Genomic DNA, 20,029 nt, shown 5'->3' on the forward strand with positions numbered 1-20,029 from the left:
AGAGGAACCAGAGATCAAATTGCCAACATCCGTTGGGTCATCAAAAAAGCAAGAGAATTCCAGGAAAACATCTGCTTTATTGATTACGCCAAAACCCTTAACTGTATAGATCACAACAAACTGTGGAAAATTCTGAAAGAGATGGGAATACCAGACCACCTTACCTGCCTCCTGAGAAATCTGTATGCAGGTCAAGAAGCAACAGTTAGAACTGGACATGGAACAACAGACTGATTCCAAATCGGGAAAGGAGTACGTCAGGCTGTGTATTGTCACTGTGCTTATTGACTTATATGCAGAGTACATCATGTGAAATTCTGGGCTGGATGAAGCACAGACTGGAATCAAGATTGCTGGGAGAAATATCAATAACCTCAGATATACAGATGACACCACCCTTACGGCAGAAAGTAAAGAGGAACTAAAGAGCCTCTTGATGAAAGTGAAAGAGGAGAGTGAAAAATCTGGCTTAAAACTCAACATTCGAAAAACTAAGGTCATGTCATCCGGTTCCATCACTTCATGGAAAATAGATGGGGAAACCATGGAAACAGTGACAGACTTTATTTTCTTGCGCTCCAAAATCACTGCAGAGGGGGACTCCAGCCATGAAATTAAAAGACACTTGCTCCTTAGAAGAAAAGCTATGACCAAGCTAGACAGTATGTTTAAAAGCAGGGACATTACTTTGCCAACAAAGGTCCATCTAGTCAAAGCTATGGTTTTCCCAGTGGTCATGTATGGATGTGAGAGTTGGACTATAAAGAAAGCTGAGCACTGAAGAATTGACGCTTTTGAACTGTGGTGTTGGAAAAGACTCTTGAGAGTCCTTTGGGCTGCAAGGAGATCCAACCAGTCCATGCTAAAGGAGATCAGTCCTGGGTGGTCATTGGAAGGACTGATGCTGAAGCTGAAAACCCAATACTTTGGCCACCTGATGTGAAGAACTGACTCACTGGAAAAGACCCTGATGCTGGGAAAGATTGAAAGCAGAAGGAGAAGGGGACGACAGAGGATGAGATGGTTGGATGGCATCATTGACTCTATGGGCATGAGTTTGAGTAAGCTCTGGGAGCTGGTGATGGACAAGGAGGCCTGGTGTGCTGCAGTCCATGGCGTCACAATGAGTCAGACACGACCTAGCAACTCAACTGAAATTGGGGAGGATCTGAGGCGATCTCCCGGATAATTCAATCCCCAGTCCAGCCCATATGCTGCCTTGAGTTCTTTCCAAAACATATATACACACATAGAATTATGCAAATTCTAAAAACAGGTCTTCTTGTGAAGGTAGTTAAACCAGTCCAGTGTGAATACATTTGGTGGGCCCAAGCTTTCTTTGTGAGGCTAAGTACTGTAGCATTCAGAACAAAGGCTTAAGAATCAGGTAGACCTACATTCAAACACTGCCTCTGCTAACATCAGATCTAAGAGATAGCACCTCAGTTTCTTCACCTGTGAACTGGGAACAGTAGCAGCAATACCACATTCAATGGACTCTTATGATCATACGTGAAGAACACTACATGGGTCTGGAGAAGCAATTTTTAATATTAGTATTAAAATCACCTCCAAGTTTACTGAGATTTTATTAATGGATAGACTAAGGACTGTGACTGCCAATTCTACATTGTTCGATACAATTAAACCATGAGCTCAAATGGCTCAAATGCATCCCATCCTCTGACATTCCTATAGGCTTCATCCAGTTGCTGAATTGGGGGGGGGGGGGTTAAAAGAGAACCAGATAAAACTTTCCCATTTGAAGCCATTTTTATTTTGGTACCTGCCTGAGTCCCTGGCAGGATGGACCTGTCCTCTGTGGGGGCAATGGGGTGGCCCTGCCTGGAAGGGGTGGTTGAGGGATGGGACAAAGGTGTGTGTGACTGTGACAGGTCACAAAGGACAGCGAGGATAAATATGGCCGCACAGGGGCTTTAGGCTGAGAGAGTGGTCACTTCTTTCACTAGGACTGCAGTTTCACAGCCTCTCGCAGAGACAAAAAGCCAGAAGCAGAAGTGAGGTGAGGCTGAGGGGGAGCCTACCATACCTCTGCAACACCCTTGAAGAGACTCAGCCTGGGGTCCAGGCGCCCTGCAGCATCCTCACGGCGATCACCCGTGCCCGTACCCCCACTGCGGCCTCTGGGAGGCTCTGTGGGGTGTGGTGGGGTTGGGGAACCTGCTGTGGAGCCGCCTGCGTGACACAGGAGACCGCGGCTCCCTCTTCTGCCCAGAAGGCCAAGGAAAGGAAGACCCAGGGGCCCACCTCACCAGGACGGCTTGTCGTGATCACAGCCAGCCATGAGCCGGGAGTCTCTGCTACCGTATCACACGGCCCAGAGCGGCGCCGGAGCAGGCCTGTTCAACACCACCAGGGGCAAACTGCAGCGGCAACTGCGCAAGGGTGAGTACGACATATTCAAGTACGCCCCGATCTTCGAGAGCGACTTTATCCAGATCACCAAGAGGGGAGAAGTGATCGACGTGCACAACCGTGTCCGCATGGTGACCGTGGGCATCGCATCCACCAGCCCCCTCCTCCCCCTCCCAGACGTCATGCTACTGGCCCGGCCGGCCACCGGCTGCGATGACCACGCGGGCCGCGGCCAGACCACCAAGGCCAAGAGCCGCAAGGCTGCAAAGACCTTAGAGCTCACCAGGCTCCTTCCCTTGAAGTTCGTGAGGATCTCCATTCACGACCGCGAGAAACAACAGCTGCGCCTGAAGTTCGCCACCGGCCGCTCCTGCTACCTGCATCTGTGCCCCCCGCTGGACTCTCGGGAAGACCTATTCACCTACTGGGAGAAGCTGGTCTACCTCCTGCGGCCACCGGTGGACTCCCAGAGCAGCACCTACGCCATTCCAGCGGGGGACATGATCTGCATGCCCGTGTTCGAGGAGGACAGGAGAAGCCCGGCGGCCGTGGATTTCCAAGGCCGGGGCGATCAGGACCAGGTAAGCGTCAGGAGCCTCCACGCGGGCTCCGAGGTGGCCGGGGCCACCTCTGCAGCTTTTGCCGGAGGGGAGGGCCTCCAGCTGGACTTCTACAATCCCGATCCTGTGCCCGACGGGGCCAAGGCAAACACCAAACCCAGCGAGTTTGACAAAGAGTCAGCAGTGGGGGTAATGACGCAGGTGGCCGCAGCAGACGCCACAGAAGGCGATCTGAACGTGACCAAGTCCCATGCCTCTGAAGAGCGGAGCATGGCCCTTGAAGTCACTGTCACCAAGGGCCCAGGAGGAAGCAAAAGCAACATCGCTGTGGCAGGCGCTGCCAAAACCTCCCTGAGGACCAGGAAAACGGCCTTGGCACATGCTGCCAAAAACTTGGAGTACGCTTCCAGCACATCCACCAGCCTCTCCCCGGAAGCCAGCATGACTATGGTTGGAGTGGAGGCCACCAGGAAGACCGCCAAAGGAAAAGCCGATCAGGAGGACGAGGGGACCCTCATCTCAGCCTTGCCGCAGGAAGACCAAGAGAGTGAGCAGGAAGACAGGCCCCGGAGAGTGTCGCAGGCCCGCAGGGGAAGAAGGGAGAGGAGGGAACACCGGGAGAAGGAGCGTGCTCTCAGGGGCTCGCGTCCCCGCGGGGCAGCCGAAAGCCGCCACAAGACCGCGGGGGACAAGGCGATGCGGAAGACAGCCGGCAGGTCCTCAGGTGGCCGGAGAGCCATGAGGGACGACAAAAAGGAGAAAGGCCAAGGCAGCCTGGGGGACAGCAAGTGGGGCGCCGCGCACAAAGGCATCAGCCACGCTCCCATCACCAAGGAGTCCAGGACCTCGCACAAATCGGCCAGGAGCTTATCTACTGGGAGTTCACTTTCCAACAACAAGAGACTCAGCAGGATCAGCTCTTTCTTGAGGAATGTCCGAGCCAGTCTCACTACAAAGACAGTGGCCTTGTCACACAATAAAGATGTGGACATCCTGGAGGAGGTGGTGGAAAGGAAAAGAATGGAGGCCATCATAGAGACAACAGAGAGTGGCCAGGGGCTGGAAATCGCTGGGAGTGCGACATCCGAGGCCACGGAGACAGTGACCGTTGAAGCTCATCAATAGGACCTAGAGCTGGAAGCTGCAAAGGGGACCAGGGCTCAGGGAAATATCCCTGGTGAGTGTATGCCAGCTTCCTTACTGCAGTTTAAATAAAAGAACCATACAACCTGAGAATGGCCTGCAGCGTTCTCTCTGCATTTCCAGGTCCCACAGACCGGCCGTGACGTCACAGTGGGTTCTGTGATGTCAGCAGAGCCGCAGCCTGAGACTGGTCCAGTCGAGGGCAGCCCCACCTCACACACATGCCCAGCGCCAACAGCGGTGCCCCATCCCGCCTCCACTCCTTTCTGGCTTTGCTGCTCAGGGCCGTGGCTGAAAGTCAGACTGTGGCCTGGAAAACTCTCCTTCACCACCTCCCAATCCTTTCTATCAATGTTTATTACCCCTGCAGGTCTGTAATCAAAGTGAGACAGAACTCCCATCCCCTCGGGCTGTTCAGTGGACAGAAATAAGGCGCAGCAGTGTTTGCTGGCCGTCAGAACAGCGAGCGATCTCATCTAGACTTAGCCATTCCCCTCCCAGGTATATACCCAGGAGAAACACACGTGTTCTAAGAAACCACTATGAGCATGTTTATAGCAAAAGAATTTAATAACAAAACACTGGAAACAGCCCAAATTTCCATCAACAGGATTAACACAGTAGGATAGGAAGAGAGTGGGATATTCAATAGTGAGAACTGGAGCTATACACACTATCACAGATCAACTTCTCATGATTTTTAAAGACATCAAAGAATGGGATGTAATCTACTTACAGAACCATTCAGAAATAATATCAATGTATTGCACAGGGGGTGGTGGTGGTGGTGGTTTAGTCGCTAAGTTATGTCCGACTCTTGCAGCCCCGTGGACTATGGCCCGCCAGGCTCCTCTGTCCATGGGATTTTCCAGGCAAGAATACTGCAGTGGATTGCCATTTCCTTCTCCAGGGAATTTTCCCGACCCAGAAATCGAACCCAGGTCTCCTGCATTGCAGGCAGATTCTTTACCAACTGAGCTACGAGGAAAGTCCTGCATAGGGGGTAGGTTTCATAAAACTGTACCAAAAGTGAGGGAATAGTAAACACAAAATTCAGGACAGTTTTCTCTAGGGCAGACAGGCTAGATCAAGGAGGTGGGTCCAAGGCTGTCAGTGTTTCTGGGAACTGTTCTGTCTTAGGCAAGACAGTGGGTACACAGGTGTGTTTCTCACATTGTACTATCTCTGAAATCTGATGGTCCTATGATCGCTGTGGCAGTTGTGAAATTATTGCCAATGCCTTTCCCTCATGTTTTCACTATTATATATGCACAAAAGTGATCTGTCAGAAATGCCTGGTCTCTTCACGTTGCATTTATTTAAGGTAAATTACAAGAACTCTGGTTATTAGGAAAAGAAGGAACGATATGTCTATTTTACAGATGAGACCACTGAGGCTCAGAGAAGGTAACCTGCTCCAGTCGCACAAAAGGATCTTTGCAGAACAGTGATCTACCAGCCCACTTTTTTATGCAAAGTCCTGTCTGAAGTATGGGAAGGAGGCAAGCAAACATGCCTTAGACAGGACCAGCTCAGGAACCTGAGGCACCAGCATTAACGCTGTGTTCCAAAACCACGGAGAGGAGCATCAGTTTTACTGGATTGAGAAGTGGGAGCTGGGGACACGCTGTGAATCAGTTTTTGAACTTCAGTGAACCCACAGCACTTAGCTGGCCTTATCTCCACGGCTGTGTCTCACTCCCAAGCTTCTAGCCTCTGGCGTGACCTGCGTTGCAGCCGTAAACAGGCTCCTGCCTGGAATTCCAGGGTCCACTCCTGAATGGAGCTGCCTCTTTCTGCAATCCAGTCCTCCTGAGCTGCTAATTAAACTCTTGAATGCCAGGCTCAGAAGGGTTTCTCCCTACACAGGCTTCAGGGACTTTTTTCTTCCTGGGGTTCCAACACCAGATCCTTAAATCTCATATGAGGGAGATTATTTGTTAGGTGACGGCTTCCTTGTTGACTAGACCTTCAGTCTGTGACTTCCACAGATCGCAGTGTGGGGAGGGGGGGAAGGGGAGGTCTCTTCTGTTTGTGGGGGGATGGTGGGCTCTTGGTGATGGTGGGGCCACCGATGAGAAAGGGAGATAGCCTGAGACCTACACACACACACACTGCGTTCCCCAGCAAAACAAGTTTCCTGACCCCAGGATGAGTCAAGTTTCTCTTAAGAAAGAAAGGACATGCCATGCCAAAGATTAGATACGAGTTGACCCTGTGAGGAAAACAACCTCGGAATCATTAACCCAGGGCTTCTGAGAAGACTAGGAGCTGCTGGAGGGGACAGAATTAATGGTTTACCCTTCACCAGCTTTCCCCTGGACTCAAGGTGGAGAAACTACAAAAAAGATCACATCCACATTCCTTTGATCTTATGATTTCCACACAGGCAAGTGCAGGTAAACACTAGTCTGGAGGAAGAAAACGCAACAAAACCACGTGCGTAGCCCTTAACTGTTTATTAAGTTCTTTCATGTACGTGCCCCCTTCCGAAGCTCACATCTCTTTGTTTTGCAGATCAGTTAAGGGGAAGTTCAGGAGCATTTAAAGGACTTGGTTCAAGGTGGGAGGTGATGGTGCAGAGAGTCAGCTACCTAGGTGCAACAGCTTTCAGGCAGCGTGCCACCCCGGGTCCCATAGGGAGGTCCAGAGACGGGGAAGGAGGCCGGATAAGCTACAAGGAATTATCACGACTCTGAGAGACAGGCACGAGGAGAGATGTGTGTTTGGGGGACAGGATCTACTCAGAGGAGGGGTGCTGGGGCACAGGAAGGAGCTGGGGCTTAGGAGCACTGGCAGCTTTGAGGATGAACAGGGCTCTGCCAGGTGGAAGAAGGATGAGGAGCAAAGGTGAAGGTGGGGGAGGCTGGCAGAGAGAGGTGGGTAGACCATCAGGCCACGGGAAAGATTGCGGGCAAAGTACAAAGGCTTAAAACGTCACATGTGTTGAGCAACGGCAAGTATTTCAGTGCAGCTTGTTGGAGGGCGAGAGAGGAGGGCGGTGAGGCTGGAGAATCGGGCAGCTGGGTCTTGGGGAGCCCTGGGGTACTATCTGAGTGGCCGGGACTTGCGGGACCATTGAAAAGCAGTGCCTGGTGAGAGTTAGATCTCTCTGGCTCCAGGGTGGAAAGCGGATGGGCAGGGGGAGTCTGGAGACAGGAAATCCTCCAGAAAGCCACTGAATTCATCCTGGCCCGAGTCAGGGAGCCCCAGACTTGGGGGGCAGAAGCGGGCAGTGTGGGCAGAAGCAGACAGGTGGGAGGTGTTGAAGAGACGGAACGGGACAATTTCCTAGCCCACATCCTGAAAGACAGGGAGCTCATGGTGTAGGTCTGGCCCTCATTTAAAGGAAGAGGAACTACAAAAGTGGAGGTGACTTCCCCCTGTGGCTGCGATCAGTAGAGGGGGTGCCCAGAAGAGAGGCTCACGGGAAAGCAAGGAGTACTGGGTTAAGATAAAAAAACAACAGCTTCCAGATGGCTGCAGGTAAAACATCAGGATGAGGCCGCCAAGAGGGATGGTGGGGCTTCAGCCCTTGGAGACCCTGGAGCGGGGAGACCCCCAGGCCTTCATCAGGGCAGAGCTGCCCACCAGTGACCTCCTCCCCTGGGCAAAGAGGCACCTCCAGAGAGCCCCTTGTGGCCACATGCTGGTACTGCAGGCTGGTTCTTGAACAGGGGAGCGGGGACTGAGGTTGAGTCACTGGGACCATTACCCTTTGTACACCACAATGAGCCTAATGCCAAGCCCCGAGCTGCGAGCAGGGGAGGTGAGGGGGCCTGGGCAATGAAGGTGTGTCTCATCCAGGGGCCACGTCTCCAGGCCCCCGGCAGTGGGCGGGGCGGGGCTGTGCTGTGTACTTGGTCACTCAGTCGTGTCCGACTCTGTGCGACCCCATGGACTGTAGCCCGCCAGGCTCCTCTGTCCATAGGATTCTCCAGGCAAGAATACTGGAGTGGATTGCCATTCCCTTTCTCCAGGGAATCTTCCCGACCCAAGGATCGAACCCAGGTCTCCCACACTGCAGGCGGATTCCTTACCCTCTGAGCCACCAGGGAAGCCCAAGAATACTGGAGTGGGTAGCCTATCCCTTCTTCAGGGGATCTTCCTGACCCAGGAACAACCCGGGGTCTCCTACAGTGCAGGCGGATTCTTTACCAGCTGAGCTACCCGGGAAGCCCAGTGGAGGGGCAGAGTGTGAAATGGCTGAAAGACAGATCCGAGAGGCTGGGAGTTTGGACTCATCGTCATGGGGACGATGAGTGACCACCAAAAACAGGGCTGGAGTTAGTGTCTGTGTCATTTGAGAAGTGATTGTTGATCACCTACTGTGGGCAAGACAGGAAATCAGAGACTACAAGGATATTCACAAACACACACACACACACACTTATAAACACAAATCACAGCATGGTAGGGACCCCAATGGATAGAACGAGGCTTTGTGAGAACCTACTGTATAGCACAGGGACCTCTACTCAATGTTCTGTGGCGACCTAAAGGGGAAGGACATCCAGAAAAGAGGGGACATGTGTACAGGCATAGGTGATTCACTGCGCTGTACAGCTGAAACTAACACGACATTGTAAAGCAAGCATCAGTTCAGTCGCTCAGTCGTGTCCAACTCTTTGCCACCCCACAGACTGCAGCATGCCAGGCTTCCCTGTCCATCACCAACTCCCGGAGCTTGCTCAAACTCACGTCCATCAAGTCGGTGATTCCATCCAACCATCTCATCCTCTCTCGTCCCCTTCTCCTCCTGCCTTCCATCTTTCCCAGCATCAGGGCAACTGTACTCCAGTAAAAACTAAAAAAAAAAAAAAGAGTGAAAGAAAGAGGCTTCATAGAGAAGGGGAGGACTTACCAGAGAGATGACAGGCTGAGCACACTGGTGGAGAGAATAGTATGATGGAGAGAGAGAATCCTAAAGGAAATCAGTCCTGAAGCTGAAATTCTAATACTTTGGCTACCTGATGTGAAGAACTGACTCATTGGAAAAGACCCTGATGCTGGAAAAGATTGAAGGCGGGAGGAGAAGGGGATGACAGAGGATAAGATGGTTGGATGGCCTCACCGACATGATGACATGAATTTGAGTAGGCTCTGGGAGTTGGTGATGGACAGGGAAGCCTAGCATGCTGCAGTCCATGGGGTCAGAAAGAGTCGGACATGACTGAGTGATTGAACTGAACTGAGAGAGGAGGACTAAGGAGATGTTCACAGATGACAGACAAATAGAGTGTGCCCAGGGTGTGATGTGCTTGGGATAGAGAGTGAGATGTGGGATGAGGGTGCAGTGGGAAATGAGGCTGGGAATAGAAGTGAGGTCACAACATAAAGGAGAACCCAGAATGTTGCTCCACCCCTCTGAACCCCATGATATTCATTACTGCAAATAGGACCTGAAGTCCAGGGGTGAGGGCTGTGCAGATCTGGTTTCTCCAGGAGCAGAAGGGCCAGGGAAGCCCAGATCTCCCCCTTTGCCAGTTCAGAGCATGTGAAATGAATAATGGAAGCCAATGGCTCCCCACACACTCTCTAGAGGATGTTACCCGCCCGCAGGTGTGCCGAGGTATTGATACCCCTCCTCCTGGGAGCACGTGGAGGACCAGGCCAGTTGGCTTTGGCTGCCAGGAGCCCCACCTGCTACCCCGGTGTGCCATTCCAATGTTGTCATCTTCTACACAAGCCATGGCCTGTGAAAGGCTGGGAGACATCTTTCTAGGTAAGCACACACGTGTAAGTGATGCAGCTTGAGTGTGGAGTGTGAGTGCAACAGCCAGGAGCTGCTGAGACGTACCTTCCCTGAGAGCTCGCCTGCTCCCCGCAGCTTCAAATGATGTTCACCATGTCACCCCTCTTCCCTCTTCCTACTGACACTGTCACATTCCTAGGACCCTGCCATAACACAATAGATGCTGGTTCAAGGAGAAATTAAAGAAACAGGAACAAATACAGTGCTTCTCATAAAACTTCTTATAAAGCTAAATTAGCTTTTTGGAGATCTATCCTTTGCTTTGAGATCGTGTCCTGCCTCCTTGTTTTTTAACATTTTATTTTGAAGTGCAGTTGAGCTTTACACAACATGAGTTTGAATTGCCCGGGTGAACTCAATTTTTTACTGAATACATACTATAGTACAACACGATCCACAGTTGGTTGAACCTGCAGATAAGTAACTGTGGATTCAGAGGGCTGACTGTAAAGTTATATGTGGATTTTCACCTGGAAATGGAGAGTGGGATTCCTAACCCATATTGTTCAAGGATCAATTTATAACATTCATACAAAAAAGTGTGTCATTGTAAGCATTCCACTGGATGAGGCTTCATAGATGAACAATCCCATGAAACTAGCACCTGGTGAAGAATCAGAGCATCTCCCTAACCCTGGACATGCTACCTTGCAGTCACTCAAGGGTAACCACTACCCTAGCTTCTAACACTGTAGATGAGTGTCATTTGCTTTTCAACTTTACATAAGTGGAATCATATACTATGTACTCTTTGGTCCTGGTTTCCTTCCCTTAACATCACATTTATGAGGTTTGTCCATGACTTTGCTGGCAATCATCCATTTATTTTCGCTGCTATACAGTATTCCATTGTGTGACCATAATTCACTATTTCTGTGTTGATTTGAGTTATGATCAGTTTCGAGCTATTGAAAATAGTGCTACTATGAACATTTATATACAGATCTTTTGGTAAAAATATAAACTTCCGTTGGGCATAAACTTAGGAGCGGCATTGAATATATGCATACGTTCAGCTTTTGATTATACTGCCAAGCTATTTTCCTTCCAAAATGACTGTGAAAATAACAATTTCCACCAGAAATGTATGAAAATCCTGGTTGTTCCATATCTTTGCCAATATTGGATACTTTTTTTTGCTTTCATTTTAGGCATTCAGGTGGGATATAATGCCTTTTCTCCCTTTTTCATGATAAAAATATACTTAAAAATATATAATATGGTGACTTACAGAAAATGGTAGTTTTGTTGTAATGTCCTTAATAGGCAAAATTCAAAGTTGGTTTACAAATTAATTTTGAAATTTCACACATCTCTGGACTCTTAAAAGTCTTGTATAAACATGTCAAAGGGTTTTTCATTTTGAGGGAGTTTATTTATTATCTATTTATTTACATTTGGCTGCGCTGGGTCTTCATTGCCGCTTGCGGGCTTTCTCTAGTTGCAGCGAGCAGGGCTACTCTTCACTGTGGTGCAGCTAGTCTTCTCACTGTGGTGGCTTCCCTTGTTGCAGAGCACAGGCTCTAGGGTGCACGGGCTTCAGTAGCTGTGACTCGTGGGCTCAGAAGTTGCAGTATGCAGGCTCTGGAGTGCAGGCTCAATAGTTGCTCCATGGCATGTGGCATCTTCCCGGACCAGGGATTGACCCTATGTCCCATGTGTTGGCAGGTGGATTCTTAACCACTGGACCACCAGGAAGTCCGGGAGTTTGCATTTTTAAACATCTCCTATCATCTCATTCTAGTACCTTTTGCCTTATAACAAACTACCCCAAATCTTTGTGGCTTGAAACAACAGTCATTTTCTTATATCTCATAGATTCTTCTACATGAGGAATATGGGCAGGGCTCAGCAGGGTGAATCTCCCACTCCTTGTGGTATCAAGCGAGGTTGACAAGTAGTCTGGCCTGGAGAATCAAAGGTAGCACCACTCACAAGTCTGGTGACTTGAGGAATATGCTAGAAGGTGGGATTCAGCTGGAACTGGTCAATGGGAATGCCTACATGTGGCCTCTCCAGCATGATGGTCTCAGGTAGTCAGATGGCTTCCCTCAGATCAAGTGCCCAAGATAACCAAGTGGAAGCTACTTCTGAATGAGCCTCAGAAGTCACCCAGCCTAACTTCTACTGCATTCTGTGGTTACAACCAAGTCATAAGGCCAGGCCAGATTTAAAGGGAGAGCAACTAGACTCCACCTCTTGACAGGGAAATTGGAAGCTCACAGTGAAAAAGAACATGAGGGTGGCAATATCACCATGGCCCTCTTTGGAAATTAGAGTTTGCCACTCCCACCCCACGCCCATCCTAACAATGTAAACCTGCTCCTCAGGCACATCCTGCCTGAGGAGCCCTGAGGTAACTGTGGTGAGACCACCTATCCCCTTCTTTTATGCTCTTCCCCCTGCCCCATTTTCACGTTATTGTCTTACTCCCCTCTCTTCCTTTCCCCTTTCAGTTAATGAAACTCACAAGGACTCCTGCTGGACCTTTCTTAGTCCCTTCCTCCCTATCTCTCTTCACATACCTTCAAGCTCTTTGACCTCTGAGGGACAGATTACTGGAACACCTAGAACCACAGCAGGTCAAGCCCAGAAGGATCTTGCCTAATCCCATGTGCACTTTACAGATGAGGAAGTTGAGGCCTAGAAAGGAAAGGGACTTTCCCAAGATCCAACTTCAAGTAAATAGTGGAGTTCTGGCTAGCACAGCACAAAAGATAGCCTACAGTGGGTCTCAAAGAATGTCAACACTTGCTTTCCATTTCGGACTTCCTGAAACTAAAGTCACTGGTTTCTGTTTCAGGTTCAGTGCCTTACCATCACAATGTAAGGCCTCTTGGTTCAGGAGTGAAATCAATGCTGGCAGATTTCTGTGCCCAGAGAGATCTGTCCCAGCCCTGGCCTGGGTCTCAGTCTCTAGAGATGAATGGGGAAGGGGGAATCACAGATACAGCAAGTTGGGATTCACACAACCAGCCTCCCTCCAACCACCACCTTGTATTCCCGACATAAGTAGCTCCTTTCGATCCCAAAGTCCAAGAATTCCCTGAATCAAGAATAAACTAGCAGCCCGTTTTGAAATTTTCTAGGCACCTGGGATCTAACTTAGGCTGACGATGACTGAAGTCAGGCCGAGGATAAACCAGAAGTGACATAAAACAAGAAGACACAATTCTTAAGGCCAGGCCCTAGAGATAAAAACTCTGTTACATTAAAGTCAATTTCCTCTGTTCACTCCAAACAAGAGGAGTCTGGGGCCTGGAGTAGGGATCCCAGGCAGGACCACCAGACATCCCATAGCATATTAGCAGCTGGACATTGAGAGAAGAGCAAGAACTGGGGAAAAAAAGGGGCTGGCACACTGCTCTGGGTTCTGACTAGTAATGACACGGAGAACAGCCAGCTAGGGACTTTTTGTAACCCACCAGTCCAGTGCTTTTGGCCACAGTGAGCAGGTCTGTGAGTCGGTGAGAAACTGAGAGTGATAATGGGTGTGCTGTCAGGGAAGTCACCTTAGGCAACACCTAATGACCTAAGTCACTTTAGGTCAACAGTGAGTCACCCCCAAGACCATCTGTGTGCCTGGAACGGAGGGAGAAATCGTATCTGTGCAGTATTCTGTCAAGAAAAAGTGTCAGTCGCTCAGTCGTGTCTGACTCTTTGCAACCCCATGGACTGTAGCCTGCCGCGCTCCGCCATCCATGGAATTCTCCAGGCAAGAGTACTGGAGTGGGTTGCATTTCCTTCTCCAGGGGATCTTCCCATCTCAGGAGTTGAACCCGGGTTTTCCACATTCCAGGTAGATTCTTTAATGTCTGAGCCACCAGGAAAGCCCATTGAGAAGAAGGGATTAAACTAATTCTTTTAATTGGTACAGCCTGTAACCTCCTTTAGGGGAGTGGCCAGTCTTACCATTTCTGGGTTCCCAGGTACAGCACAGAGTTTGGTTCATATGAAGGGCTCCAGAAATGTTTGTTATAAAGATTTACAGTCACCAGTCCATTCATTTATTGTTGTTGTTCAGTCACCCAGTCATGTCCAACTCTTTGCAGCATGCCAGGCTTCCCTGTCCATCACCAGCTACCAGAGGTTGCTCAAACTCATGTCCATTGAGTTGGTGATGCCATCTAACCATCTCATCCTTTGTTGTCCCCTTCTCTTCCCGCCTTCAATCTTTCCCAGCATCAGGGTCTTTTCCAACGATTCAGCTCTTTGCAATCAGGTGGCCAAAGTATTAGAGCTTCAGCTTCAGCATCAGTCCTTTCAGTGAATATTCCGGGCTGATTTTCTTTAGGATGGATTGGTTTGACCTCCTCGTTGTCCAAGGGACTCTCAAGAGTCTTCTCCATCACTACATTTTAAAATCATTCATTATTTTAACCTGCATCCAAGCACAACGATGACCTTCCATAGTCCCTTCATCCCTCCTCCCAGCAGCTCTCTGCCAACTCTCACTGATGGGAAGCCCAGGACATGGAGAGATACCACTAATATTGTGGTGTCTGCCTGTGATGCCAGACCCTCCCCAGGGGCCCTCTACTAAGAGTGGCAGACACAAGTCATGGAGGATCCCGTGTCTTTCTTTTTTGCTGGGGTCCCTTTCTCCAGTCCATGTCTCCTTCCTGCCAAACAAATAAAGGAACAGTTTCCTTTCCTCCACACCCACCTCCTGGAGAGAGAAAAAAAAGGGAAACACCGTCAGCTAACAGTGTCATTTCCAAGCCCGTGGTTGACCAGAGCCCGTGCCTGGCCCGCATCCACACAGTCTGCTGCTGTGGCTGGGCAGAACTTTTAGGAGCAGCTGCTGCCCTGGGCATAGGGCCAAGAAATTGGGAACCCACTCCATGTTTCCCTCCAAGTTCTGCAATCTTTCTCGTTGTGTCTTACTTGGGGCTTCCACAGATAATAATGGTAGGATCGATTGAGTGCTTCCTCTAAGGCAGCTGCTGTTTGAAGGACCCTGGGGATTATTGTGTTTAGTTCTTTATCCACAACTCTATGAAGTAGGCAGTATTATTCCCATTCTTCAGATGAAGAAACTGAAGCACAGATGGGTTCAAATAACTTACCCAAGACCCCCAGAGGTGGAGCCAGGCTTAAGTTCCCAGGGGTCTGATTCTGGACTCCACCATGGGCTAACTCCATGGACTGTATGGCCTTAGAAGCTACCAGACCCTCCACTGTGGAGTGGCCAGCCTAGAGCCAGCAGTCAATGAGCTTTGTGGCTTAGAACCATCCATGGTGCTTAGAACCGTGGGTACTACACCAGGGACCAGCCTCCCCCGGGCTTTGGGGACACTTCATCTCCCTCATTCCTCTGCCACAGGCAGCACCCTTCACTCGGGCTCAGGAGTGTTGGGGCCACTGGGGAAGTGAGTGGGTGGGGTAGCATGTTCCTTCTTCTAGAAAAATTACCCAAAGTCCTGTCCTGCTGTCATCTGCATATTCAGGCTGTGACACTTCAGACACTCAAGGGATGGCTTTCCAGACCCCAACAAGAAACCCCAGTCAAATGAGAAGACTCTTGAGAGTCCCTTGAACTGCAAGGAGATCAAACCAGCCAATCCTAAAGGAAATTAGTCCTGAATATCCATTGGAAGGACTGATGCTGAAGCTGAAACTCCAATATTTTGGCCACCTGATGTGAAGAACTGACTGGTTGGAAAACACCCTGATGCTGGGAAAGATTGAAGGCGGGAGAAGTGGACAACAGAGGATGAGATGGTTGGATGGCATCACTGACTCAATGGACATGAGTTTGAGTAAGCTCCAAGAGTTGGTGATGGACAGGGATGCCTGGCGTGCTGCAGTCCATGGGGTGGCAAAGAATCGGGCACGACTGAGCGACTGAAACGAACTGAACACCTTTCTAGCAAGATAGGAGGGAAATGGCCCTTGGGAAAGCCACTCAGCCACATGCTCTTAGGACCATTCACTTGCTAGATAACAAATGTCCGCTGTGCACCATTCTGACTGGCCAGGCAGTACTTGCCACTCACTCACCCGCTCTTGCTCCTTCTTCCTCTCCTCTTCATCCCCTCCCCGTGGGCTGGCTCCAACTCCACTGAGAAGCTTTGTCTCTCTGCTCCCAAGTCCTGCCTCCAGCTTTGTTCCCTTCTGCCTTGACTCATATCTGAGAATCCCTCCTCCCACTGGCCAGCCACCCCCTTAACGTGACTTGAATCCCCTCCCTTGGACCCCAATACATTTGAGGATGAAGCTTCAAGGTCCAGGAAACAAGAAAAACACTGATAGATCTTTCAGTGGGCCTAAGATGAGGATCTGCAGACCTGAGGGATGACAGGAATTCCCACTACAAGGCAGGGCTGCTGCGCTCTCTCAGGGGAGGTGGCTGCCTTTGCCCTCCTCCACTCCAGAGTGGGAGTCCTTCTGCGTTTAATTCCCTGGGTTGCTTTTGGTGGCATGCTAATATATGCAAACCAAATGCAAATGAATATAAAAAGCTATGTGGTTTACTGGAAATCAGTGGCTCCCTGACAAGAAGACGAGAAGACTGTAGGGAAATTTTGGAATCTACTTCCCAAGAGAAATTTAAAAATAGAGTGTCCTAAGTTGGGGTTTGGGGAGGGGTGCGGCTGGAAGTCATTCGGAGGAAGGAGCAGTCTGGTTCTATGTCGTTACTAAGTGACCCAGCAAAAGTCAGTGGAAGAGAAAGCATCTAGCTGCCAAGCCTTCCCCACTTCTCCTCTCTTGGCTGCAAGCTCTGGTTCAGCCCCATGCCCTGCCAAAGCCACTTGATGCTGGAGGGCAGGGCACCCAGGGCATTACAGCATCTTTGAAATGAGGTATTATTTACATCCCACTCCCCCTGACAGCACTCTGATATCCTCCTCTCTTTTTGCATCTCCTACGTTGACCCTCTTCTACTTGTCCTCGTTGGGTATGGCTGGTCAAGTGAACAGAATGTTCTGGAATCTGGCCAAGGGGGTTAGGCAGCAGTCTGGACGTTCCTATAAAAAAGGGCTTCAGAGGATAGCTCTGGGATAGGTCAACTCAAGCACAAACCCTTAGGTGCCTCATTTGCAGGGAGAGGGAGACCCCTCCAAGAAAGACAGGAGAGAAGAGAGTGGCCCCAGAAGCAACAGCTCCCACTCTTCTGCCCCAGGCTGGGATGTGCTGAGTAACTCCAAAAGGGAGAGACTGACGTCTTCTTGAAGGTTAAAATCTTTCCACCAGTCTACTAAGCTTCATGAGAATGTTTTCCCGTATATTAACATAACTGTTTGATGCTGCCATAGAGGTCATTTTCTTCTGGTTCTTTCCTCCAGGTAACTAGAGCACAGATGCTTCTGCTTGTGAAGGTAATACTCCAGCAAACTCTTAACACGTGTTCTGAAAAGATTTTAAAACAAACTTCCCCAAGATTCAGGAACCACCTCACTGCTTCCCTGAAAGGAGGTAACCCAAACTGAACCCTCCACTCCAGGAGAGAGGAGCTGTGTTCTCTGTCTGCTCCTAACTAGGTAGGAAGTGTGCTGAAGGCCAGCTTTCAACCATTCAGTATTTGGGGTTACTCAGAGAAAAGAAAACATGCTCTTCCATATATTTAAAAGAGAAGGGTACACTGTGTATCAAGCATGTTCTGTGCATCTTTTAAGTCTTCAACTGTCCCAGTGGACATGTATCACTCCCATTGTACAGATGAAGAAACTAAGGCTAAGAGTTCAAGGCATTTGCCTAAGGTCACACAGCTGATGAATGGTTTTGGCAGAACTTTCTACTGCTTATGAGTATCCATTTTCTCTTTTTCTTTCTAGGTATGTCTTAAACTATTTTCCTTGGTCATCTTGCAATTAGGCTAACCACATCACTGAATTCTGGCCAGTGAAATAGGGGACAGAAATGATTTTGCCACTTCTGGTCCTTGGTCTATCATGCCTTTTCCCAGCACTATCTGGATGACCCAGGGCACTGGGAAGCTGTGAAAATGGGAGGAACTTGCTCCCTGCGTGACTACATGGAGCAGAGCACCCCTCACCCTGCCCTCTGACTTGGGTGAGGTAAACATTCACTGTGTTAATCCACTGAGAGCTTAGTTTGTCCTAAGAGCATGGGGAAGGTAAGATCTGAAGCCCAATCCATCAGGCTCTAAAGGCTCTTCTCTCTCATTAAGCCATACTGCCACAAGTTCTGAAGAAATAACAAAAATCCAACTCTAAAATATTACCTAATCCCACAGCTCACCTCTCTCCTGCCATGTCTCTCCCACAACCAAGAACAAGATTCTTGTTTTGTTTGTTTATTATTATTCAACTCTTTGCTTATTATTATTCTTGTCTGTTTATTATTCAACTGTGCCAGGTCTTGGATGTAGCACGTGGCATCTTTTGTTGCAGCCCACAGACTCTCTGGTTGCGGCATGTGGGGCCTTAGTTCCTTGACCCGGGATCAAACCCGAGTCCCCTGCATTGCAAAGGAGATTCTCAACCACTGGACCACCGGCGGAAGTCCCAAGAACTAGATTCTTAAAGACTTTAGAGGAAACTGGGAAGGCCAATACATAAAATCAAGCAGACAATTGGCAAATATTTGTTGATGGCATACTACCTGCCAAGCCTAGACAAAATTATTGAGGTCATGAGCTCATCTGTGCTCTCCTGGATGGGAGTGGGTCAGAGGATAGGGTGGGAGGTAGGCATAAGCCTATTCTTTTGTAGCAATGATGAGGTTAATGAATCCTTGATTCTCCCTTTGTGTTCATGAGCTGCCTGGGGAGTGTCTGATTTTATATTTGAGAATAGACTTTCAACTAAGAAACATCTTTCAAATTTGAAATACATTATTTTCCTGAAGTTTCACATTTTACAGATGGGCAGACTGAGACTCAGAGAAGCTTAGGTAGGGCCCCAGGCCACAGCGGAAGCAGTTAAATTTGAACTCGGCTTTGTCTGATTCCAAAGTCCTTGCTCATTGCACTCTGCCTGTGTTTCTTAAGCCGGACCGCTCTTCAGAATCACCAGGGGAACAGTTCAAATACAGATTCCTCGGCCTGGTGCCAGACTCCCAAGTCACTGACCCGGGGCTGGCCTCAGCATTCTCTCTTCACACGCACATCCCAGACAAAAGCAAAGACCAGCCAAGTTGGGGTCCAGTCCTTGCAATGGGGAAGACTAAGAGGATACATGGATACTGAGGGAGTGGGCGGAAGGAAACAAGAAGGGCCTTCTACAGCTTTGTCCAGGGCTGGCCCTGCTCACAGTCAAGATCCTGGCCGGGAGACCCAGAGAACAATTAAACGAAATCAAGAAAAGGCCTTTCTTCCCAGCTGTTCTCCTTACATCTTTACTGTGGGAAGAGGGTATCTTGCCTGTGGAATGCTGCTACACAGTCAACTCTAGACCTATTTTTTTTTAAACTTCACCAGGGATGAAGAAAGAAAGGTCTGTCAAGGTTCAGAAGATGCTAGTCATTCTCCTGATTCACCAGACTGCCTTGATTTAGTGCTCACTGCGTCCAAGACTGTCCTCTGAGAGGTGCTGGAATGAAACTGATTGCCACGCCATTGTGGAAGCCAATTCATGAAGAAAGGAGCCAAGAACGGCTGGCAGGTATTGTTTAGCCATGAGGAACTGAAATGTTGCTTGAAGAAACACTTTAGCATATTTGCACATCAATAGGCACTACAGGAGCTCTACTGCCATTTTTTGAGAGCTTAGTCTGTACAGGTTCGCAATCCCCTATCCACAGGTTGACCCTATCATTTACCATCCAAACTGGGCAGTTGTAACAGTGAAACCTGGGAGAGCTATTAAAAATTTCACCAGGACAAGGGTAAACCAGAATGTCCCAAGCACACTGGAATGTATCCAAAACCCTGAGGACAAGTGGGTCTCAGATTCACTTTTCAAAGATTTTATAGATAATATTGTACATCTCTGTGTCCATGTGTGTGTGTCCTGTGTGTGAGTGTGCATGCTAAGTCGCTTCAGTCATGTCTGACTCTTTGCAACCCTATGAACTGTAGCCCGCCAGGCTCCACTGTCCATGGGATTCTCCAGGCAAGAGTTCTGGACCACTTCAGGCCCTCTTCCAGGGGATTTTCCCAACCCAGGGATCGAACCCGCATTTCTTATGTCTCCTGCACTGGCAAGTGGGTTCTTTACCACTAGCGCCACCTAGGAAGCCCCTACATATACAAACACCCTAGAGGGGTCTTGGGCAGCTCCTCATGCTC

The 20,029-nt window shown here is 49.3% G+C and overlaps 1 protein-coding gene and 1 long non-coding RNA gene across 2 annotated transcripts; both read left to right on the top strand.

Annotated features, from left to right (window-relative positions):
- Positions 1-1,950: 1,950 nt before the first annotated feature.
- FAM71A (family with sequence similarity 71 member A) lies at positions 1,951-4,169 on the top strand. The gene has a single exon (XM_043486221.1). The coding sequence runs from the start codon at positions 2,304-2,306 to the stop codon at positions 4,059-4,061; it is 1,758 nt and encodes a 585-aa protein (XP_043342156.1). The 5' UTR covers positions 1,951-2,303; the 3' UTR covers positions 4,062-4,169.
- Positions 4,170-7,081: 2,912 nt separating this feature from the next.
- On the top strand, positions 7,082-19,794 carry LOC122452588. The gene is made up of 3 exons (XR_006272762.1): positions 7,082-7,174; positions 9,642-9,804; positions 19,220-19,794. It is a non-coding gene; the product is annotated as an uncharacterized LOC122452588 (long non-coding RNA).
- The last annotated feature ends 235 nt before the right edge of the window (positions 19,795-20,029 follow it).

This window comes from Cervus canadensis, chromosome 13 (genome assembly GCF_019320065.1).
Source record: "Cervus canadensis isolate Bull #8, Minnesota chromosome 13, ASM1932006v1, whole genome shotgun sequence".
NCBI lineage: Eukaryota > Metazoa > Chordata > Mammalia > Artiodactyla > Cervidae > Cervus > Cervus canadensis.